The sequence below is a fragment of the Phoxinus phoxinus genome, assembly GCF_949152265.1.
Source record: "Phoxinus phoxinus genome assembly, chromosome: 12".
Lineage (NCBI taxonomy): Eukaryota > Metazoa > Chordata > Actinopteri > Cypriniformes > Leuciscidae > Phoxinus > Phoxinus phoxinus.
Window position 1 is genome coordinate 4,024,175 of NC_136887.1, and position 26,312 is coordinate 4,050,486.

At 41.5% G+C, this 26,312-nt stretch overlaps 3 protein-coding genes across 4 annotated transcripts in view; 2 read left to right on the forward strand and 1 right to left on the reverse strand.

Moving 5' to 3' along the window:
* The window catches only part of uvssa (UV-stimulated scaffold protein A), a 62,080-nt gene extending 61,599 nt beyond the window's left edge, over positions 1-481 (forward strand). For both annotated transcript variants that reach the window (XM_079630399.1, XM_079630400.1), the window contains one exon: positions 1-481. This exon is cut by the window's left edge and continues 392 nt beyond it. The gene's annotated coding sequence lies outside the window, so the exon portion shown is untranslated.
* Positions 1-26,312, forward strand: part of LOC307007800 (zinc-binding protein A33-like) — a 365,074-nt gene that overhangs the window by 133,622 nt on the left and 205,140 nt on the right. The window lies entirely within an intron of this gene.
* nkx1.2lb (NK1 transcription factor related 2-like,b) lies at positions 1,725-5,148 on the reverse strand (the record flags this gene model as incomplete). The annotated part of the gene is made up of 2 exons (XM_079630595.1): positions 1,725-2,824; positions 4,770-5,148. 2 exons carry the CDS (start codon positions 5,146-5,148, stop codon positions 2,166-2,168), a joined length of 1,038 nt encoding a protein of 345 aa, XP_079486721.1. The 3' UTR covers positions 1,725-2,165.

The window sequence follows — 26,312 nt, forward strand, 5'->3', positions numbered from 1 at the left end:
TGGAGAAGATTGATTTATGAATGATTTGCATGTTCTTCATTCTCTATAGACTCGCCGTTTCCATTAGATCTGCTGAAACACAACTGCTTATTACTGTCGTTTGTGGAGAAATTATATTAATATTCATTACATCAATTATTCACAAGGTGACTGTCTACCGTTTTAAACCCGTGGAAGAACTGTTAGTTTTACATCATTTGTTGAACATTTAAATTCAGCAGGAAACTGCATTGTAGAAAAATACACATTTCTAATGACAGAAGGAAACTGTCTTTGAGCTTAAAGCTTCCTTATTTCTCTCTTATATAAGAAACATAACTCCTCTTTCCCGCCATCATCAGCTCATAACTCATGCGCGTGCTCGGCAGCGGAAATCAAACTTGTTTAGATGTATAGAAATGATTTATAAACGAGCGCGAATCGGACAAAAATAATCCTACCTATTTAAAAATGTCATGAACGAGTCCGTGTTTTCTGTCAGCAATATAACAAAATAAAAAATATAGTTATTTCACATGCACATTCTGATTCTAATAATAGTTCATAATAAAAATCTAATTGTTTATAATAATAGAAAACTTGTGAAATGCACTACAAGCTACAAAACAAAACACACTGAGCTCAAAATAAACGAACTGTAGCCTAATAATTATAATTATACGTAGTAGTGAAATATGTAGTGAAAATGTGTGTATTAATTAAATTGTGTATTTATATTTCTGGCTACGAAACTATATTGGAAAAAAAATGCAAGAAACGAATTTAGAATAATTTACAATTTTGACGCAAAACTATAAAACTCAATATAATCCTGTGGAATATAATTGATTAAATGAACAGTTGTGAACATGGGTGTAATGTAATATTTTATGTCATTCAAATATTAAGGAAGCAAAATAACTACAGATCATGCAAGCAAACAATCGCGTGACGCTGGAAATCATGCGACATTAGCAGCATATTTCATTATTCATATCTAAATGTGTTTGACTCTTTAATATCTCAAATAGTGCGCAGATTTCAGAAACGATTTAATAGAGACCCGTGTTAAACATTTACAATCGAATGAATTTAATTAATACACGGAAATATATTAATAACAGCAATAGCCTAATTGACCAAAATATTTTTTAACGAACAATAAACTGTAAATTGCGATCGAAATATTGTATAGCTACTTTTCGTCTATAGCCATCAGCTGACATCGTTATCGTTATTGATATTTAACAAGTCTCAAATCAATAAGTCGATTTACAGAGGACATTATGTCTCATTAGTGCTCAATAGAATATCAGCGGATATTTATAAAAATAAAGAACGTAAATATTTAGAATGTAAAATGTAACATTTTCTACATTGCAGATTCTAAACGAATTCGATTGTTTTTAAACCTTCTGGAACTGAATTTTATTCTTGTATTTGCACTAAAACTGCTAAAGATTGCATTACATTTTTTTAGATTAAGTTCAAATAAATGATATCGACCTCAATATTTCCGTAGTAATTACACGCAAGGGTTTCAAACTTTCTACAGCCTAAAAATGTCATGAAATGATGAGCAATATAACGCGATTTATTGCAGCTATTCGTTAGTTAAAGCGTTTCTCAGTTTATTAAATTCAGCGTTAAAATAATGCGTTAAATAGCGCAGGATCGTGCAAACCTTTGTAATGACTTTAGTTCTTATGCCAACGGAATAGCTGACAACTTCGTCATTTGATTTCAACATTTTAATTGTGAGACAAACAATGAAATAATAGCATAGTCTATGCAACTTCAGAATAAATCATGAGGCCCACAGTAAAAAAAACTCAAGATAAACTTTTCGTCAGGCCTATGTTTGTTTGTACAACAATCTCATTCTCTGTTTCGATATTTTATTCCCTACTACATTTGCATTCAAAGTTAAAGTCTAAACACATTTCATAATAACTGAATATTTACAGTCTGACCTAGAGAAATATTCACATTTTATCAAAATGAAGCAATTGGAAATCTAATGATTATTAGCACGTAAACCGAGTTCTGGGTTTGCCACAGTGCAGCAAATATTGAAAAACATTTCGCTTCCCATCACAAACCTATCCAGTGTCTTTGCACGTGTGTGAGAGAAGATAGTGCTTCAAGTTAGCGAGGTTCTCTGTCCTCCTCCCGTGATTCCGCTCTTATAAGTGCGGCGCGTAAAACGTGGGCGCGCCGTAAGTCTGCGAGCCCAGCATGAAGGGCGACAGAACCGCGTGACCCGGCAGGAACGGCAACTGCGCCGTGCACACGAGTCCTCCGGGCGCGTGGCCCGGGTAGCCGGTGTGCATGGACAGGTGTGCGCTCATGGGCGGGGACGGGCTCAGGGGACTCAGGGACCCGTTCGGCCCTGCTCCGCTCCCGCCGGTCGGCGCACTGGTGTCTGCGCCCGGGTTCTGCTTCTTCCACTTCGTCCGGCGGTTCTGAAACCATATTTTGACCTGCGTCTCCGTCAGGCTCAGGGACAGCGCCAGGTTCAGGCGCTCGCACACGGACAGGTATCGCGTCGACTTGAACTTGTTCTCCAGAGCCACGAGCTGCTCGTACGTGAACGCGGTCCGGGCTCTCCTGGGTTTGCCTGACTTCGAGTCCGAACCGGAGCGCTTCCGTTTGGGCTTCGCCGAGTGATTCTGTCCGTTTGTCGAGGACTGTTGCGACTGCTGTCCGTCCGGGCTCTTGCTGAGGGAGTCGTCGTCCTCGTGCTGCCCGAACTCGGTGTCGTTGTTCCCGGTGAGCGCGCTCTCCTCGCTGCACAGCTCTCCGTCAGACTCGCGCTCATCTGACCGGAACACGAACCCGTCCTCTGGGGAACACATCAAAACACCCGTCAAAACTCCTGCTGGACAGGTGGATCACACTGCCACACACACACACACATGTGACCCATATGATGTGTCTCCACCGAATTTCTATACATTTTTACGCGGAAGGAAAAAATAAGCATTTTAGCTATAAATGTTGTTATTGATTTTTCCTTTTTTCCCTTACACTCTTAAAAATAAAGGCCCTAAAAGTTTTTTTTTTTCTCAGTGAAGAAACATTTTTGTTTCGCCAAAGAATGATCAGTTCTTAAAAAAACATTTTTTTCTTCTTAGTGTGAAAAACATTTGAATAATATAAAGAACCTTTTGTGCAATTGAAAGATTCCACTGATGTTAAATGTTCTGTGTGGAACCATCGATGCCGATAAATAACCTTTATTTGTAAGTGTAAATAAAACATTCTAAAATAGAATCTTTCATTTTGTCCTTTAAATTAAATGTCTTTGACTGTCCACTGGTTAACGCAAATATATGTTCTTTCTAATTGTTTGAAATAAACTGTAGCACAGATGCATGGACCTTTTGATTTAAATAATTATGTTACAACATTACTACTTTAAAAAACAAAGAATTATTTTTTTATAATTTAAATTACGCTGATGTTTGTGTACGAGCGTTTTTTGTCTCGTTTATGAAGTGAGTGAATAGATGCCACTTCCTTTGGCGTGTCAATTCGTCTTGACATCTTAAATCACAACTAATCGATAACTCTCAATTTACTCGAGCATTTAAAGCGGCTGTTCAAAACTGCACAAACCTTATCAAATTATTGCAGCCCACAATTACTGTTTATTGAGAATTGCTTTCGCGCGCGGCCTCCAATCAATCATAGAGGTTGACACATATTTGTCCTTGCGAACACAGAAGATAAGATGATCCTCGTGGAGACTGCGCTCGCTGGTTTCGCCATTTAGACTCGAGACAAAGCGCGAACATATCTAAAGAAAAAACAATTAAAGCCATTCGATTGCGCTTCATTTAAGGCAGGTCTGCGTAAAGACGCGGATAATGGGGAGGATCTGGTCGATATCCTATTATAGAAATGAGTATATCTCTTTCAGGCAGCTTGCAAACTCTCTCTCAACATCTAAATTATAGAGTTAAAATTCGGATAATTACAAGATTAAAGCCTATTATACTTATTACGGGTGATATCGATCATTGGTGCCAAAAAACTAAAAAGCGCAGTCCTAAACACAAGACTCATCTGACACACACACACACACACACACACACACACACACACACACACACACACACACACACACACACACACACACACATTTAACAATAAGTGAAAGTTTCCACCAGTTCTATTAAACCTTTCTTTACTTCACAACGGCCACTCAATCAAAACCTTGAAAGGCTTCAACTGGACATTTATAGGGATTGTAATTACTTCAAAACTAGTGGAATTAGTTCTGTAAATAAACTTTAGTTAAGTCCTTCTTTATGGAGCTCCAGGACGGCTAAAGGCATTTGTTAACAATAATGATATAATTGTGTTATAACATGTAGATTTGCATAAACACAAGGTCTGAATAAGGGTCATGACATTTCAAGCAGTGACTTTATACTCAATCTAATAATCAACTATTTATTTTATGTCCTGAATAATTATGAGACTGCATGAAATATTTGCACGTTTATAAATTCATTTGACACACCACATGATAATTCAAACGAAAAGTGATTAAAGAAGTGTGTTATAACGGCGGAAAACTTGTGTGACTGGCCAGCTAAAACACACATTTCACACACACATTTTGCATTACAATTTTTAATAAAAGATTCCAATAATTTTAACCTAAATATTCTTGGGGGGAAAATAATATATTAACTCTGCACTTTAACGCGGTCATGTTAAACACAATATTGAACCCACACACAATCATAATAATGCGCGGAATAACCACGGGCACTTACTCAAAATCCCTGCCGTTTTTTTACAGTCGTAGTCCTCCTGATAAGACTTGTGCTCGATCGTGTGGTTTGAGTCGTCGCTTCTGTTCTCCGCGCCAAACATGAACTCGCAGCCTGTCCTGTTAGGCGCTTGCCTCTTACTGGTAAATTTATTGGGGTCCAAAATGTCCAGAACCGAGAAGGACGTGGTCCGGTGTATGGTCGGCGGCGCGCCCGCGGGCTCGTGCTCGTGCTCGTGTCTCGGTGAAGTGTCTCTGCTGTCCGCCGGTAACGCGTCTCTCCCCGCGGCGCAGTGAAACACCGGCAGCGCGTCGTCCATGCCGTCCTGCGGGGCCACGATCACTCCGGTGGGGTCGCCAGTGTTCTCCTTCTCCCGGTTCATATCTCTCCAGCTCGGCACTTCTGTGTGTGTGTGTGTGTGTGTGTGTGTGTGTGTGTTTACTGAACACGAGACATGCTGCTGAGACACGTCTATAAGATGCTGGTCAGGAGCTGATCCAGCTGGAGATGCTGATGTCCCCCTGCTCAGGTCCTTTTTGGGTTTGAACCGTCCCCTCAGGACACCCCGCGTTTATGTCACACACACACACACACACGCGCGCGCGCGCAGCTGGCTCCCCTCCCCTTTACACTGCTCTGATCATCGCCAAAACTTAGACACAAGCCGTGGCTTATTTATGCATTCATATTCCACTGTGAGTGGTAATTGGCTACAAATTAATCCCATGCCTCTAATAGCCTATTATCTCCGTCTGGAGTGTGTGAGGAGTGTGAGGAGAGTGAGCGATGATGTGGCCCCTGATATACACAGCTGTCAGCGAGAGCACTGGACTGGAAACACACTAAATAGGCTTATTTTTCCTTACTTTCTCCCCCGTCTCGCGCACGGCACGGCTTCAGGAATAGGAGGATCACGAGAGAACGGGATGCAGCGAGTCTTTATAATGCACCTGACCACAAAATCACAAACATATACCTATAGAAACGAATATAAATAGGCTAGCCTATATTAATATCATATAGCCTATTTATATATATATATATATGTAGGGTAGATTAATACCTACTTATAATACATATATAAACATGCATTCTGTTTCAATCACAATTAATAATTTAATAAACGTAATTTTTAACGTAAATTTAAACTTTGATTATCTTCTAGCTTAGCCTATATTAGTAAAAAAAAAAAAAAAAAGCACAGTAAGTTTTTGAACTTATAACAATTAACCTCGAGTGCAGAATGAATGAAAAACCCCACAGGACTGACCAAACTGAATCTTCTTGTGTTTGCTTCCGATATGTGCGACACGAGAGGTCAGTTCTTCACAGTCACTCAAGGCAATGACCCTTCGGAAGCAACTAATGAAGAGTTGCGCACAATAACCGGTCAAACATCAGCTGAGGATGAAGAGGACATCCCGTCATCGTGAAGAAGAGCTGCGGGGCTTTCAACTTTTAATATCATCTTTCTAGGGGCCAAAAAAGAAGAAAAACTGTTCTCCAAACTAGGCTAAATTTGCAGACTAGCATCACAATGCATTTTCAACAAGCTGATAAAATCATGCAGATTATTTGGCAACATGAACAGCGCGAAACCTTGTGTTTGCAGGTTCACACAGATTACACTACACCTTTACATTATTTTCCATTACTACACCTTTACATTATTTTCCATTACTACACCTTTACATTATTTTCCATTACTACACCTTTACATTATGTTTCTACACAAACAAGCGCTAGACGGACGTCTTTAACAGTCGCGTATATTCGCGCATGCGCTCTAGAGACGCGACGCTGAAGTTACAATGAGTTCAACTTCATAAACGACGCGTCTCGAGACCTTGTCCACTTGAACCAGCCCTAGATGTCTTCAATAGCCATGTCCATCCATGAACACTCACTGCATGTGTCTGTTCCGACCGCTGATTGGACGATTGCTGTTGTAATTAAGAAATCCCCCAGCAGCCCATTGCATGATTTTGGCAATTTAATCATATTATGCACAATAATTTGCATGTAAATTGTCCCATTCACATCGAACCAAGTCTGCTTACATCATGTGTGAGGAAAATCACCATAATAACATATTCATTATTGACAATTAAATAACACTTCTGACATGTCAGAACAAATCAGTTACATATTCCAGATCATTTGACCAATCGCATTCACTCTGATCATTAAACCGGTCTCTATTTGAAATGCATCAGCTAAAATAATGAAACCACAACATGTGTTCAGAAACGGATGTGTTATATAATGCAGATATTGCAGCCGCAGAGGAAAAGGCAGTTTCGTGCCAGATTTGAGGCATAAATGATGTTATTTAGGTCGTGTTCCTCTGGCACAACACATGCACATTCTCTGTCAGTGTTCAGTGTGTAAATATTCCAGTGCTCGGGGAGAAAGACAGCTTTAGTCAACGCGTCAGAAGCAATCTAATGATTTTAAATGAGCACAGAGCAGTAAAAGCCTGACAATTCTCCATCACAACAGCAGATGATGGTTAAAACGAGCAGAAATCAATATTCTGACCGGGTGTCTCCCGCTGATAAGAGCTGCCAAGACAATGTTGACTATTAAACTCGACAGCTTGAGATATTACACTATTACTTATGCTATTTTTAATAATCTGTAATATTTGGGCTATAATTAATTAATTCTATGGATCAGATGGTATCTGTGTGTGGGATGAGGTCGAAGGAGTCTATTAAGACTGGTAATGAGAAGGAGAATTTCAATCTCAGCGCGAGGGCTTGTGAACGCGCACGAGACGAGGAACGGACAACTGCGCGGGCTTTATGGATTATGATACATTTATGTTGTTATTATATTCAGGAAATGTTTTTGGGCCCAAAAAAAAAAACTCATTACGGTTGAGGTGTTGTTGTTCGTGAAAATCAAATGTTATAAGCATTATTTCATGATGTTCTGTATTAGATTTTTATTGTGGAATCTGATAAAAGCCACCAGAAATAAACTCTATGATTTCTACAGTGATTCTGCTAAAATCTCGATGTTATACACACAGATACAGAGACTTCTGCCCTGTGAAGCGAGCAGTGCTGACTCTGGCCAGAGGAGGGCGCGCTTCTCTGCACTGACCTCACAATGCAGAAGCTAACATGAATCACAGCAGGGAACATTTTAAAGATGAAAGCTTAACTAAAAAAAAGTATTGGTCTGCTTTAGACATTCTAATGACCAGGGTTTGAAATGAACTTTTTCACTCAGCGGCCAATTTGGCTAATACATTTTTAAGTTACCGGCCATTCAGAACTTTTAGCCAAAAAGGACTAATGTACGCTGCAGGCCTGTTTAATATTTCATGATGACTCACGAGTTGAGTATTTGAGATAGATCTGCACAGGCTTACACAAACTTCCCCAGCAAAGTGAGTAACCCACCAAATTGACTAGTGATTTGACAGCGTTACACACCACTTCAATATATACACATAACTTCAATATTCGGGTAGAATAACACTGGACAGGCCAAAGCGAACATCAGAAATAGTCAGTTTACAGTCGGAGTTTGTGGCGCCGCGCGGTGCCTGTGTAGACAGCGTCACTGGTTATTATAATGGATTCCCTTTCGAGGGACTTGCACTGCTTGGATGATGGCACTTTGGGGATTGCCTCCAGCATAGCCCGTCTGAAGCATGAATGAAACTAATCCAATCCTGATTGGCGTTGCGTCATGACATGTGACGGCATACACGGATGCTACAGGGCCGCCGGCACACAACAGAGTTAGCTTTTTGCTCTTCAGCAAGCGCTCTGTGTACAACTGTCGGTCATATTTGGTGTTGTTTGTCCAGTGGGAACCTGAATTATGACCATAAGCACAGCTGACAGCGTGTCTTCCTGCCCATGTTAAACGAAGTTCGGGAGGTGAAAGTTTAAGTTCAAGTTCCTTTATTTATATAGCACATTTAAACAGCCGCTTAGTCAGACCAAAACAACCCATAAAACACATAAAAATCAGCAAAGCAACGAGTAGCCTTATCAGAGACTCAAATGTAAAATAGTAGAAATAATCAAAAAAGAGATCAATATGCTAAAGAGAACAGGAAGGTTTTTACCAAAGACTTGAAGAGAGAAAGGTTGGGGGCCGTTGGGATCTCTAGGGGCAGTGTGTCCACAGACGAGGCCCTGCCACTGCAAAAGCACGCTCCCCTCTACGCTTAAGTCTGACACGAGGGACTACCAGCTTCTGTCCTGTCATGGTTTTCGTACCTTTCTGACAGAAAGTTTTTAGTTAAGAAGGGTAATTTCTCCAGCTCCATGGCACCTCTAACCTGTGGTCTTCCACAGGGCTCCATTTTGGCTCCCTCTCTATTTTCTCTCTACATGCTACCGTTTACATAGTGAAACACGCGGTCGGTGTGTGATACTGTTTGGGTGCAAGGCATCAGTCAGCTCTTCAGTGTTCATTGAGAAATATCTTGAAGCGTACAGCTAAAGAAAAAAGATGTGCGCTTTCCAGTAGTATGTTCCTGCACAACCGGAGGCTGCAGTTCCAGGACCGCAGTTGTTTTGTGACAGCACCACCTACAGAACTGGATGATATAGCGGAGGCAGAACTGGATGATATAGCGGCGGCTGCAGTTTCAGGACCCAGGGGGTTTAGTTTGTACATAGTATCAAGATCCACCTATTATCTTAAAGGGACAATGAGTAGTTTTTTATTAACTAAAATGAATGTCTTTATTCATAAATATGTCCTCAATGGTGTACAATAACCTCTCCCAATGATCCGACTTATCATCGTACGCGAAGGATTTCTTATCTTTATTTACATTGAACGGGTAACTCACTTAAAGTATCACATCAACCCATGTCGTTCCTCCATCTTGAAAAACTATAATAGCAGAGAGGGACAAAAGCACTCGGCTACCTCAACGCGTTTCCAGTTTCCACAAGCGTGTTCGTCCAGAGCCGGCGTCACGTGACTGACACTGAAGCGGACGAGGAGAGAGTAATGCGAGTCACTGCCCCGGTACATCTGAAGGGTTGCACTGCACAGTACTTCATAATTCAGGATCTTATGCCGAGCCACAGGAGAAATGCCAAAATTGAATTTAAAAGGAAACGTGACCGGCGAATTCAAAACCCGCGGGTAAATAACGGGATAGCTTTACACAGGTGGCAAGAGCTGATGAAGGAGAAAGACTGAAGTTTCCTGCTTTCTTCTCGACGGGTCAGTCAATGTTACGGTCTAAATTACAAGCTTTTTTTTCATTGCTTGGTTGTGTAATTCATTATATCGGCAGCATAACAGTAGAACATGTAACGTATAGTTAAACTCGACGAAGGGCAATTGTTGTCATCGCTTCTTGGCACATAACGGCTGCCGTAGTTGCAACACCCGTTTGAAAAAGCGAGACGCTAGAGAGCACTATTCGCTTGAATGCAAAATACAATTTCACCGCTAATAGTAATAGTAAATAGTAATTCCTACACACTGAAGTGTGTCTTAAAAAAAAGAAAAACAAACATTCTTGGACCTTATGTGAATTATTTTAACAAATAAGATTATGGAATAGATAAGCTCCTGCAGCAGAAGGACTAGAGCAACAAGTAGCATCAAGCTATATGACACAATTTAAAAGATTACGATTATTACACTTTTACTTAAAGCTCACTTTAAACCACCATCGAGTATTTGTGTCATATTCTGGTTGCAGTTTAAAATGAATGAAAATTTTTTTTTTGAAATATGTTACATTTAGCATTTTATATACAGCTAATAGCTACACCTAGTATAGCATGCACACTGTAAACATTCTTTATTCATATGAAAATACCCCAAATCACACGAAAATCACACACAAACCACATACTCGAAATCGTGCATTTATTAGCTTCTTGTTTCAAGTGAAGATGTGTGTCTTTAGCTTTGTTATCACATCAGAATGAGGAAGTGTACACAGGACCGCGTCTTGCAGAAGGGCAGGATTATGGTCACGTTGAACCACGTGAGATGATTGACAGCTGTACAGCGAATGAGAGAGCGCTGAGATCATAACTGACGCAAATCAGGAAGAGGAGAGAGCTCGCTGTGTTCGCTTTTTGAGGTCTTCAGATCGCATCATTCAGTGGAAAATGAACAGAAATGTTATTCTGTATGACGAAATATTTTGTAATGATAAATCATTATTTCTCCAAATATGCGCACCATTCTGATGAATTAAAATGGTGGAATATTATCTGACTTTGAGCTAAATATTTTAATTCAGCCTACCATTCAGACCATGCTTTACTTGTCTGGTTATTATGGCTGCATTTAATTCTGAGGAATAAACCATCTGACTAAGCTGGGAGGCTGCCTGCGCACATCATGAGCCGAACTCCTAGTTTCAGCAGCAGCGAATGAGTGGTTATCTCTCGAGCCCCCCCCCTGAGGAAGCCTGGGGATCGAGCAACACTCTTTCCCGACGCTTTCCAAAGAGAAAACGCATCTGAGGACTGTTATTTTCTTGAAGACGGCTTCGGGTAAGGTCCTGTCGCTATACCTCAGAAGTTGTCGCTCCTCATGGAGCCTTCAGGAAATCGGTGTTTGTATTCCGCCGTAAAGTAAAGCTTCAGGACACATCGGTTTTCAGCGATAGCATGCTGCCGTGTCCGCCCCAAAGACTTGCAGCCAGGCAGTGTTCGTGTCCACACATCAGAAATTATACTCGATTATTCCCTGCCAATCCTCCGCTTCAGGCTGTCGAGAACGACACCGAAAGAGCCTCGCCTCTGGAGATCCCTCAGGAAATCGATGTCTGTATTCCGCCATCAGGTGCGCTTCGGGACACACCGGTTTCCAGCGAACTCACGCTACACTGTCTGCCCCACGGCTTTCGACCAAACCCGGCCGGAGAGCCGCTTCAGGGGATTGATCGAGAATGAATCTCGAATAATACCCGAAATCAGCCTCGAAAGGCTGGTTCCCTTAGTAGAATATTTCAAAGCGAGGTAAAACCTGCCAAACATTTCTCCTTGGGAAGGGGTACAGACTACATTTCAATTTCCGCCCACCAAATTTCAACGGGGTGGTTTGGACAGGGTCGGGTATTGGAACAAGTAAACTCCCTGTTGGCAAAGATGAATAGGCTATAGAACGTGTTCTTCCGCCGGACAGTCGCTACTGCATAGTTCCCAAGAAGGCTGGGTGGCTGCGTCCAATTCTAGATCTAAGGCACTTGAATCGGTCTCTGAGTAAAGTCAGGTTCAAGATGCTCACTATTTCCACCATTGTGAGCCAAATCAAATCCAAGGATTAGATCTGAAGGACGATCTGAAGGACGCACACTTCCACATATCCTTCCATCTCACAGGAAGGTCCTGAGGTTCGCTTTCGGGGGTGAAGCGTTCCAGTATCTGGTTCTTCCGCTCGGCCTAGCTCTGTCCCCTCACACTTTCACCAAATCCATGGATGCAGCTCTAGCTCGGCCGAGGCTTAAGGGTATCAGGGTGCTTAATCACATCAACGACGGGCTTATTCTGGCCCAGTCGCAGGAGCTGGCAGTTCGGCATCGAGATGTGATTGAGACTCAACACAAAGGAAAGTGTGTTGGCACATGCCCACAGAACTACGTTCCTGGAGGTGGTGGGGGACTCGGTTACGATGCGGGCACAACTGTTGCCTGCACGGATCGAGCCCATCCACTGTGACCAGGGTACAGCTAGGTCAGGCCATCACCTTTTCCCTTAGCGGGAACCCGTTCCACATGATCAGGGTTACGTGCAGATGCCGTCGTTCCCTATCTATGTGGAAGAAACCTTGGTTCCTGTCCTAAGGTCCTGAGCTGGGATATCTATGGCAGGACCATCATTCTTCCTGGCACATAAATTGCCTGGAAACGCTGGCGGTTTTCTGAGCTCTGACGAGTTTCCTGCCAGACCTCAATGGTCACCCCGTTCTTATGAGAACAGACAATATGTCAGTGGCGTCCAATATAAATCATCACGGGTCTGAAACCACGCACTCATGAGGTGGTGGAGTCGGTATGCGAGAAGTTTCGGCCCGGTGGAAGTGGATCTGTACGTGTCTTAAGAGGCAACACACTGTCCACTGTGGTTCTCCCTCACACGTACAGCCCGCTGGGTTTGGATGCCGTGGTGCAGGCGGGGCTGAGGTGGCGTCTGTACGCATTTCCCCCGATCGCTCGGCTCCCTGGACTTCTGGAGAGATCCGTCACGAAGGGGTCTGTCTACTGCTAGTAGCCCCATTGTGGCCGGCCCGAATATGGTTCTCAGACATAATATCACTCCATAGGATATCTCCATCTGTTGCAGGCAGAGAGTTATGGAGACTGCACAGTACCGAGAGGCTGGCCTGTCAGCAGGAGTAGTCGTGACCATACCCAGCTCTAGAGATCCCTCCACAAGGAAATTGTACGAGCTATAATGGGATGTTTCACCGTTTGGTGTGAGGTGTACCCAGTTAACTGCCATGTGGCTTCAGTGCTGGAGTTCCTCCAGGATCGCTTCTCTGCTGGTCTGACCCCGTCCACACTCAGGGTGTACAGTACGTGGCTGCCATTACGGCTTTCCACTCTCCTCTGGGTGATGGCCCTTTGAGGAGACATCAGCTGGTCACCAAAAAACGTTTGCTGGCATTTTTGTTGTTTACTTGAATATTTAAAAGCCAAGCATCAATGTTTTACCACAGGTTTGCAATAAAAAATTATACATTGTTCATAATTAATTAATTTGTGTCAAAATTGCACATTAGTCACACAGAAATAAAGTGGTTTATTACCGTCTATTTCGCAAAAGAAAGAGGACACACTTATTCATTCGAGGCTGTTTCTGTTTATTTGGTAGTTACAGGACATATTTACATCACATTTAGAAAGAATGATAATTTCTTCAAATATGCCACCAAAAATACGACCTGAGGAGCTTTAGCGCTATCTGCCAGTACAGTTAAATTTTCAGTCAGAGAAACAGAGGAAGCTCCCAAAAAAAAGTTGCTTTATTTTATGATAGTCCGGTATAAAGAGACACAAGACGTATAGGCTACTGACAGATCAAATAAAAACATGATTGTGATAGCCTTTATGATTTGTCTGATTTCGTTCATATTTACCATGTTTACTATGGTAATGATTAGCGTGCATAGTCTTTTGCATCACGTAAATATTCCTACGTTATACGGTGATCAGAATCCACATCGGATCACAAACAGAAGTCATTGAAACATGAAAGTGAGTACTGAGGTAAATTATTTAAAAAGTCTTTAATGCACAGAATCATCCGGCGCTGGCGTCTGCCGGCTCAGGTAAACTCGTGACCACTCCTCTAGCCCGAGCTGGACCGCTTTGGACCAAGGCGTTCGGCGGGCCAGAAAACCCTGAGGAAGCCCTGACGAGGCCCGCCCAAGTCAAGTCATCTTCATTTATATAGCGCTTAACAATGTAGATTGCTTCAAAGCGGCTGTACATTGATAAACGGATAATTTAAGGTAACAGATTGTTTTGACTTTATAGCGGTTCTTGAATAAAGATATTTTCCAGCTAAAGTTAGTTTTGATTGATTCACTTCCGTCGCAAGGATCATTAGTTATTAAATTAGGGGCCGCTAAGACGACACTGGTCTCTCTACACAGACTTTAAACGCGAACCTGTGAGAAACGCTGGTGGCGCTCACGTGCGCATCAATAATTCATTCTATAGTTATGTGCGTTTGAATATATGTGCGCAGGTTTGTAATTCCCTACAAACCAAGCCTTCACAAACTACTTGTCTGGCTTTAAACATTTTTAGACAGAATTTTATCACTTCGGGGTAGATACGCGAATCCGAAATTATCCGACAACGCTTTATCTGTAGAGTGGTGAAGGGATCCTCCATAGGGAGAGGCTAGATGGCACGTCAGCACTGCGTTGACATCGGGTCCAGGTGAAGGTCCTTCGCTCAAGCCCCGGAAGTGACAGTGGAAACACGACCGGCCCTGGCACGCACTAGCACGCCAGGATGTGGGCCGGATCTGGGCCGACACTATGTTGCTCTCTGGGAATACATGTGAAAAAAACATTATCACAGTATTTGTTATCAGAATCATCAGTGAGATTATGGTAATCACACACACAAAAAAATCTCCTGGCAGACTCATTCTGGTAATGAGATATTGTGGTGATATTCATCCAGGGTGTTGAAGGCCGGAGACAAACGTGTGCCGGGACGCAGTCTTCAGGTGAGAGGCTCTGCTCTCGTGTCACGCCGGGGTTACGGGGCCGCAGTCAATATGCAATACGGCCCTTCGGCTCACAGATAAACATTCCCCGGCCACCGAGGCAAGAGGACATATTGATGACAGTCGGATTCCTCTTATTTCTCAGTGTGTTTGGGGGATTTATGCAGGTCCGCTCTGGTATCTGGTATCTGGAGCTCTGAGTTGTGCATCACAGCAGACAGAAGCTGTTTAAATGCATTGAAACCAGGAGTCCTATAAGCTAAATGAACACACAGGACGCCGCCTGTAAATCCACCGTACGTACACACTTATACTGAAGAGAGAACGCCATTCACTCCATCACTTGATCAATCAGTCTGTATTCATGTGAGCGCCATCGCCTCGCACAACGTCAAATCTCAAGAAGGAGTCCAGATGAAACTGGCTTCATCCATAAAACATATTCATGTAATATTCTGATGCTTCAGTCTTCAGGCCTCTGCTCTGGATATGATTCGACTCATTCTGTATGGTTTAGGATGAGGTATGAATGAGTTATGCACTGTCCAGAAGAAAAACTGATTGCTCACGAAGTCTAAAAGTGTCAACTGATCTCCAGCCGGATTTACACTAGTCACCTCTTTACAATTCTGACCTTAGTGCATTTAAATCTCACGACTCCAACACACCAGCAAGCACAAGATACTGTACACATTATAGTTATGCTACATTTATAGCTGTGCATTAAATTATTTTAATGCTCGACGTGGATGCAAAGAACCGCCCGATAGATAGTGCATTCAAACGGTTTAACGCACAGCTAGCCGTGGATTATCCTGTTTATACCATGGCCATATGCCAACATTGACACTTTATTTTAAGGTTTCCGTGTTACAGTGTAATTCTACATTTAAGTACTGAGTAATAATAATGAACTACATGCACTTACAATAGGGTTACACTGTAAACAAAGTTTGTTAAATTTACAGTAAAAAAAAAAGGCAGCTGTGGTTGTCAGAAATTTACTGTAAAAAATACGGTACCAAAATTTTAGGTATAACAGACTTAACTTAAATTCGTATTTCATTATCTGATATTATTTTAGTACTATGGAAGTACTAATATCTGTTTTGTACCATTGTAATACACTGACAACCACCAATCACAGCGGAGATGAGAGTCACATGATCATTCTAATCTCATCGCAAGCAGCTTTTCCACAAGACATTCAATACTAATATATAGAAGCTGCACAGTGTCACACACATTGTGTGTATGTATTTTTAGTGTACTTTACTCTGTAACTACATGGAACAAGAGGGTACAAGCACCACCACATGAAACAAGAGTATCTTTCCCCAATGTTTAAGCAAAAGTTGAAATTGTTTTAGTTTTCAGTGCACTTTTGTTAAAAAGATTACTGTATAACTGCATAGATATATACCCTGTAATTTTTAAAAAGCCTAGTATTGGTACACCATTATTACAAAAAGGTACGCAGTGTACAGTATGTTCTTGCTAAATTGCTCCCAAATGTGATTGTTGTATCATAATAGTGGAATAAGGACACCTCTATAATACTTACAGTATACATTTTTTTTTAAATTCTGGTTGTTACACCTTTATTCCCCAAACTTTACATGTTGTTCCCTTATACTTGCACATAAGTACTTTTAGGTACACTATAATTACAGAAAGGTACGCTGTTAAATCACTTTAATTACACTAGTTTCCGGACTGTAATCTAAAGCGTTACCATTTCTTGTTTTTGTTTTTTTGTTTTAATGTTAATGTTTCTAAAATCAATAAAGACAGTTTAATTATATATATGTATATGTACTGTTATTGTATATGTATATGTAGTGAAATTATTGGCTGATTTTGATATTTCCCACTAATAACAGTGTTTGGACTGTGAAATCTTCAGAGGACAACACTTACACACGTGTCTTTATAGAGGCAGATCATCATTATCTCCAACTCTACAGATATCTGTGAGTAATCAAACACATAAAGACAGAGCCAAAGAGCTGTCTCTTCACCACTAGATAAAGTCTACAGAAAGAAAACCGCCAACAAAAATAAGTTGTCTTCACAGCTTTGCTGGTTTCAAATAATTGGTTTCCTCTTTTATTGTCCCTGCCAGCCGAAACTACCATTAATCCCTTTTATTTGGCTACAGTTACAACCTGTAAAGCATGGCTTTACTGCGCAGCAAAAGGACATTTGGTGTGCTTTACTTTAAAACCAGTGAGACCGATGTATAACTTACTGCGTAACGAGAGACTGGAGAATAAAATGTGTGTATAAGAACAGAACTAAAGCACACACACACACACACACACACACACACACACACACACACACACACACACACACACAGATGGCTGTTAAAACCAGACTATGGAAATTAATATTTCCGAATGGTCATTAGCATTGCTCTGTTGTAATCTCCGTTCACAAACGCTCCCCTGTTCACGTCAGATCCAATCAAGCCTCTGAACAGCTCTCCATGGCTCCAGTGCATGATTAACACAAGATGTTCCTCTCTGGGGCAGTTGTACAATATTCACAAGTTGTTCGTACTCAGTCATCAATGGATCCTAATGACGCTTCATTTGGACGAGCGGATTGAACATTGCTGGATAATTGGGGATGGGGTCATGAAAGCAAACAATATGAAATGACACCATTAATGATTTGTGTATCGTCAAGCACTGATGGACAACAGAAGATGGTTTAGTTTATGAAAATATGCAACATTAGATGTATAACACTTTATTTGAACAATGAGTGGAGTACAAATTGCATACATACACTCACTGGCCACTTTATAAAGCAGACAGCAACATAGTGTCCAATAGTGTACACATGTAATCCACACGATCCAGATGTGTGCCGGATCTGGGCCGATAGTATGTTGCTGTTCAACTACTGGTTAACGCAAATATCTAATCAGCCAATCACATGGCAGCAGCTCATATCTAAACAGCCAATCACATGGCAGCTGCTCATATCTAATCAGCCAATCACATGGTAGCAGCTCGTATCTAAACAGCCAATCACATGGCAGCAGCTCATATCTAATCAGCCAATCACATGGCAGCAGCTCATATCTAAACAGCCAATCACATGGCAGCAGCTCATATCTAATCAGCCAATCACATGGCAGCTGCTCATATCTAATCAGCCAATCACATGGCAGCTGCTCATATCTAATCAGCCAATCACATGGCAGCTGCTCATATCTAATCAGCCAATCACATGGCAGCTGCTCATTTGTAATCAGCCAATCACATAGCAGCTGCTCATATCTAATCAGCCAATCACATTGCAGCTGCTCATATCTAATCAGCCAATCACATAGCAGCAGCTCATATCTAATCAGCCAATCACATGGCAGCAGCTCGTATCTAATCAGCCAATCACATGGCAGCAGCTCATATCTAATCAGCCAATCACATGGCAGCAGCTCGTATCTAATCAGCCAATCACATGGCAGCTGCTCATATCTAATCAGCCAATCACATGGCAGCAGCTCGTATCAAATCAGCCAATCACATGGCAGCTGCTCATATCTAATCAGCCAATCACATGGCAGCTGCTCATATCTAATCAGCCAATCACATGGCAGCTGCTCATTTAGGCATATGACTGAGCGTCAGAATGGGGAAGAAAGGTAACATTTTAAAAACACTAAATATTTAGTAAAAATGAGCATCCCGGAAATAGTCATATATTTTGAGGTTAAAAACTTTGCTGTATAGTTTTCATGATGGTGATGATATTTTGTTTTGTTTTAGTAACTGTTGAGAAGTGAAGTTCAGTTAAACGCCCAGCTGACCCAGGACAGAAAAACGTACAAGAATTGGAAAAGCCCAACAAAAAACATTGCATTAAATTGAGTGGATTTATTGTGCAGGATGTTGAAAGTGAAGCACACGGACTGCTCCAAACACTACAGGAATTCATTTGTCAAGTATCCTTGTATAAACTCTATAAATCCATACAGTAGCTTATAAACTCAGTTACTAAAAGCAGAATAATACAGGCGTTCTTCTAAACTATTAGTAAAGAGGTTTCAATATGCAAAAAGTGATGAAAAAGTAGTTATTGTGAAGTTTGAGCTAAAATATCTTATATTTGTAAGTAAATATGTATAACTACGTGTCACTACACACACACACACACACGCATGCACGCACGCACGCACGCACGCACGCACGCACGCACGTGACAGCCATATGAAATCAATGGGAAATATGAAGAAAGAGACATTTTTGGGAGCAATATTTAGAAAAGCACACAGCATTTTAACTTGAAATACAGCTTTAATTGAAAAGTAATTAAAAATATATTTATTTGTATTATTTTCAGTGGATATTTATTGCATAAATATGAACAAAATTCTCTCAAAATACAAAAGAAAAAATTATTATTGAACAAAAATATATTGATTTCACTGAAAATAAAAAAGTTATGTCCCTTTTGACCATGAACAACACAAGTGTGATTGTCAAACGAACAAACCAGAGGGTTGATCCCTTGTTGTAGTTTTTTGTCTTAAACAAGCGGCTAAATATGAAAGATTAAGTGGACATTTGAAATAAATGTTGTTCTGTCAGGACCACTATCGTCAAATATGACTGTAACACTGACAGTTACAGTGGGCAAAACCCCTCCATTCTCATGCAAAATTAAACTTTACATTCAAAACAATGTTATTTCTTCTCAAAATGGTATTTTGTTTTCAAATGACACACACAAGCCATCATATAGACATTTATAAGAACCAGTTGAACACTGATGGTCTCGATGTAAAACACTTCTCCTCCATGCATCATAATGACTTCGGCCTTTTTTGTTCAGTGTTACACTTACTAAACACAGTACATACATAAGTGTGTTGTACAAGATTTGAGAATATTGTTTTTATACTCAGAACACACAAATACACAGTAACAAATATATTTTATTTTTCCCACAAAAACAATGTACACAGTGTACATCCCAACACAAAGTTGCACATACAGTGGTCTACATGCAAAACAACAGAAGACTTTACTGTATACAGTCACAGAGAAAAACAAACACCTGCCTCTGTTTCCAGTGTTGGCATCCATTGCTCCATTGAAGAGCTGTTGCCCTTTTATGCTGAAGCTCTGATTGCTGATTATAAACTGTGTGTCGAGTGTTTGATCATGTGATGAGTCAGTGTGCATATTTGAATGGCAGTGTGTTCCTTGTGAAAACAAGAGATTTTCTGCATGAAAATTGTGCCAAATGCAGAGAATTGTGTGTAGTGTTTTGAGAAAAGTGTGTTTTAGAGCTGCAGTTTGAGTGTAAAGCTGGAGTTGTGCTTGTAGTTTAGCAGAATTGGTTCAGGGGGTCGGTGAATGAGTTACATGTTGTGGTCATTGTGTCTCAAGTACCAGTATTTGTAAACAATTGAGAAAAACTGTAAGTCGTTTTAAAGGCTATTGTTAAATTAGATATTTTGTGTGGTGATAAAAATCGACCTGATTACCCGATTAACCATCAAAAAATAATCGACCTGATTAACCGATTAATCGTCAAAAATAACCAACCTGACTACACGATAAAGCGTCAAAAAATAATCGTCTCGATTAATCGATTAATCGTCAAAAATAATCTACCGATTACTCAATTAGCAAAATAATTGTTAGTGACAACCCTAAAGAAGCCAATGTCATGTGCTATTATAGTCTTCTAATGCATTATAGTGTTTGAATGTGTTCAAGTGTGTTATAACTGGAGATATAATTCTTTATGAAAAGATATAATGCATTGCAATGCATGGATAGTTTCATAATGCATGATATATAAGCAGCGTCAGATTAAGTGTGGCTTTGGCTCTTAATGATCTGCTGAAGACACTGAACTAAACTGTTGTCCACTAGCTCATTAACCACAGTATTGTGTCAAATCTGCATTTGTATCATCAAAAGACATTAATTAGACTCTACGGGATGAGAGGAATATGATGGTTTATCCGTGTGACCCTGTCAAGTTTTATTAGCATATTATTTGCTTAATGAAGGTTTATAGATGTTTGCACACAGAAAACAAAAACAAAACGTCAAAAAGCCAGCATTAAGTGAATCAAGGTGATTGCATGAAGTTCATCCGTTCTATCAACCCTCGCTATTAAGTAAAATTATTACCAAAAATAAAAATTCATTGTAACAGAAGCAGTAAAATCCCAATATATCTGTGTTAATCACCGGAGGCTGGCAATTACTGGACTCATTTATGTTTCACTGCCCTGCACATATTTTCACAGCCATTGTTAATTAAGACAATGCTCATTGAGAGCCTAATTAACAATTAGCATAAACATAATTAGCGAGTGCTGACATTTCACTCGTTACATTGTTGAAATAATTTTTAGAAATTGCCCTCAGAGAAATACTGTCACGCTTGCATAATGGCTGCAGTTTGTCAAAGCGAGTAAGTGACGGCCTCGGCTGTTCTCCTGTCTCCTTCTGTCCGGGACGCTTTATTTCCAGATGCCCAGCGCTGGCATTGAGCTCACAGCAGGGGAACCCCTCTCGCCTGCCACGGAGCTGGACGTCCTACAGGACCAGGGGGAAACCCTCTCGCCTGCCGCCTGGACATCCTACAGGACCAGAGGATTCAAACCCTGCGACCACAAAACTAAATCACAGGATCAGTCAAATCAAAAGAAGAATCTTCATGCAGTTATTCTCTATACGACGACCTGTGTCACAAAAGAGGAGAAGTGAACACTTTATTATAGTGTTTGTTACATATTATAATGTGCTTATATGGTAATACTTGTAAAGTATGTATAATTGCATGCAACTAACCATACGCCAGTACATGTAGTTCATAATTATTACTCTATTACTTAGTCCCCAGTGGTGTAAATCCAGCTTTTAATGTTGTTTATGTGTCTATGTGGTGTAATTAATCTGCTTTAACACACACCATGTGTAAGTTCATAAGTCGACAGCATTGCTGAGTATTTTCTGCTTAAAACTGCAGTGAACCAAAGACAGTCTCAAAAACACGGTTTGAAGTCGCTGGTGTTTCTGACGTCACACACTACCTTGTAACCAATCAGATCAACGTGTGATCGTCAACCAGTGGATCTCTGAGTGAGTGAGTGAGTGAGTGGAGGCGGGGCTCATTTGCATATTCATAGAACCAATGAGGCAAGGGTGTCGAGTTACATTCAAGATATTTTAAGGCATGAAGATTTTTTTTTTTCAAGGAAAAAAAGTTTAATATGTAATTTTGGTGATTAAAGATGAGTTTTAAGGGATCAAATTATTTACTAAAGGGGGACTTTAAATGTATAATTACACTGTAACAAGAAGACCTTAGAATAATGTGTAACTGAAGAAAAGAAAATACATTAAAAGAATCATCATACATGTATTGAACTGTCATTTTATAAAGAATTAACATTTTCTGTCTGAATATTCATAATTGTTTTAATTTATTTTGTGTTGGATCAGTAATTAATGCCAGAGTTGTCATGTTCTGGTCGAGGTGTTTTATTTTCACTTCTGCTTTATGTTCTTTGTAAACACTGCACTCTGAAAAATCTTGGGTTATTTTTTTTCTCAGTGTTTTGGTAGTTTTTGTGTTACCCGGATCCTGGGTCAGATACAACTGTCAGGGTTTGGGTGGTGAGAGGAGCGAGGACTCAAGTGCAGAGTTGATGGGCTTTTAATATTAAAAACAATTTTTTTAATCATTTATTTAAAAAAAAAAATTATAAAAAAAAATAGTCAGGGCTAGACACTTGGGCTGTGCCGTCAGGGCGAGACACTTGGGCTGTGCCGTCAGGGCGAGATACTTGGGCAGCGCCAGCAAGGCGAGACACTTGGGCAGCGCCGGCAGGGCGAGACACTTGGGCAGCGCCGGCAAGGCGAGATACTTGGGCAGCGCCAGCAAGGCGAGATACTTGGGCAGCGCCAGCAAGGCGAGACACTTGGGCAGCGCCGGCAAGGCGAGACACTTGGGCAGCGCCGGCAAGGAGAGACACTTGGGCAGTGCCGGCAAGGAGAGACACTTGGGCAGCGCCGGCAGGGCGAGACACTTGGGCAGCGCCGGCAAGGAGAGACACTTGGGCAGTGCCGGCAAGGAGAGACACTTGGGCAGTGCCGGCAAGGAGAGACACTTGGGCAGCGCCGGCAGGGCGAGACACTTGGGCAGCGCCGGCAGGGCAAGACACTTGGGCAGCGCCGGCAGGGCGAGACACTTGGGCAGCGCCGGCAGGGCGAGACACTTGGGCAGCGCCGGCAAGGCGAGACACTTGGGCGTTGCCGGCAAGGCGAGACACTTGGGCGTTGCCGGCAAGGCGAGACACTTGGGCGGTGCCGACAGGGCGAGACACTTGGGCGGTGCCGACAGGGCGAGACACTTGGGCGGTGCCGACAGGGCGAGACACTTGGGCGGTGCCGACAGGGCGAGACACTTGGGCGTTGCCGGCAAGGCGAGACACTTGGGCGGCGCCGGCAGCCGCTGCAGTCTCCTCGGCCACTACTGGGGGCACGACATGGAGAGTGGACGGCCATGGGACCACCGATGCTGAGACTTCTTAGACCACCCGACCTGGGACAACCGAAGTCGAGTCCTCCTGGGCCACCAGACTAAGGGAAGCGGCAGGAGCCCTCCTCTTCCTGCGCTTGCGAGGGCGAGGCTGTGGGAAGGAGCTTACCACCTCTGGGAGCGCTGGAGCCTCTTCGACCACTCCTGGGTAGGAGGCAGATGAGGCGGACCTGTTCTTCCTCCTCCCTCTCCCCGAAGGGATCATCGGAGGACTGGGAACTTGGCAGTTTGTGAGGTGAATGGGAGGTGGGCCAAGAAGGGAAAGGCCATCCTCCTCTCCATGGTTGTACACAATAACTTTTTGATGGATGCACCCGTCGCCTTCTGGGCTCTTCAGCAACGCAGGGAATTCGGTGGTCGAGAGCTTTCAGGAGGCAGCCAAACAGGCGGCTGCCTTCCAGAAACTCCTCCCTCGCCGCTCACATGTCTCCGGGGCTGCTGAGCGGGACCCAACTCCTCTCACCGGGCCTCCCAGAAACAGAGCGTTGCTTTTGAGCCTTTGGAGGAGGTTCCAGCTAGGCTTCTTGCTATGGTGGCGTTGGTATAGACCGTTCCCTTAGCGTCAATCGACACAGCACGAGTTCCCTTAAAAGGGATCGCCTCGGTTACAACTGTACCTCGGTTCCCTGAAGAGGGAACGAAACGCTGCGTCACCTGCTATATCTCCTACGTGCCTGTAAGCGACTTGCTCAGACCTTACGAAGCTAGCGCTGCTTTGTTTGGGCAGGCTGTATAGTTTCTGACGTTCTGCCACACCATTGGACTGATTTCACATGTGCTTTCGCAAAGCGCCCCCTTAGTGTCAATCGACGCAGCGTCTCATTCCCTCTTCAGGGAACCGAGGTTACAGTCGGGTTTTTTACCATTTTTGTTAGCTTGGTAAATACATTAATTTACAGCAGCAAAACATATTTTTATTGGATAATTCAGGTACAAATAGCAAAAAATTGAATGTTAGCACTTTTCATAGTGTAGAAATGTCATGTGTCGCTCGAGGGTGTTCAGCAAATGATTGTGATGTTATCAGTTGTAGTCATCACTTCCACAGTCTCCAGCGTTTATGGACAGACATGCAGAAATCTGCGGTGGGAAGATCTGCTCTCTTCCAACAGCACCAGGAGATTAGCTGACAGTCAACATTCAAGCATTGACAAAATCTGGATCTGCCAGAGGTAAACTGTTTGTCTTGGAGGTATAAGACACTTAGACAAGACAAATTTGCTTCAGGAAGACAAAGTACAACGGGATAGTTGTGTAGTCTGAGAGGAAGCCTCATTGTCAGAGAAGATAAGTGAGTGTGAGTGGATTAGAGCTCTCAGGAACAGATCTGTTAGTCTTTCACTGCAGGATTTCATTCTGTCCTTCTGATTCATTCTCCAAATGCGTTTCTGCCCTGCCATCAGAGAAACGGGGAGTCGGATTGTGCTATAGCACTGAACGTGTGTAAACAAGACACACATTTTTTATATCAAAGTCCAAATCATAGGTTTTCTATAGCCCCGCCCTACATTTTTTTCTTTTTCAATAATCTATTAAACTCAGATCAGAATCTAGAAGAAAACATCTATCGCTACTTCCATTTCATTGCAATTCAGACAAACGTCTGTGGTCAATTAGTTCCCATATTTTTAATATAAAAAAATATATAATAATTCCTTTACACATACAGTACATATATATATATATATATATATATATATATATATATTAATATTAACCTAATATTTTCATGAAAAAGTGGACCAAATATGATAACATCACAATCATTTGCCGAACACCCTCGAGCGCCACATGACATTTCTACACTATGAAAAGTGCTATCATTCAATTGTTTGCTATTTGTGCCTGATTTAACTCAAACAATGAGTAGTTTTGCTGGTGTAAATTAATGTATTTACTAAGCTAACAATTTTTTTTTAAAACGTTTTGCTATGAAACCATAATTTCTGAATGTTCTGAACATTCTAAACATCCAATTTTTTTTGTGCCCCCCCATTAATCTCGACTAATCGCATCCAAAATAAACGTTTGTGTCTACATAATATATGTGTGTGTACTGTGTATAATTATTTTGTATATATAAATACATACACATACAGTAGACATATTTGCATGTATATACTATATTTGCATATTTGCATGTATATACTTATATATGCATGTATATATAAATAACAAATTTGTCCTAAATATATACATGTACAGTACATGCATGTGTGTGTGTGTATTTATATACATACACAATACTTATACACAGTACACATATGTAAATAATAATATATGTATATGTATTATGTAAACACAAACTTTTATTTTGGATGTGATTAATCATTCCCCAGCACAATTTTTTTTTTACGCGTCTTTTTTCTTGGAAGGTCCATTTTTATAATTTTTCAAATATTATGGGAATGTTCTCTGAACAATCCGAAACACGTAATAAATTGTACAATTTGAAAAACAAAGTCGAAGCTAACAATCTGCATTAAAAAAAAGTTGGTGGACAAAATGCAAATGTGCGAGTCCAGAACGGATCCGGCTCAGTTAAATCTGGCCGTGTCTCATCTCAGCCAATGAGAGTTCATTGCGTGTGACAGGACAGGCGATGAGACTCACTAAACTGCATCTGTTTATCCAACATCGAATGAGAATCTCATGTGCTCAGGGAATCATGATTGCTGTAATAAGGAAGGTGCGAATAGACGAGAGATCATCATAACCTGACGTTTGATTGACAAATATGATATGCATTGTGACAAAAGATATCAGA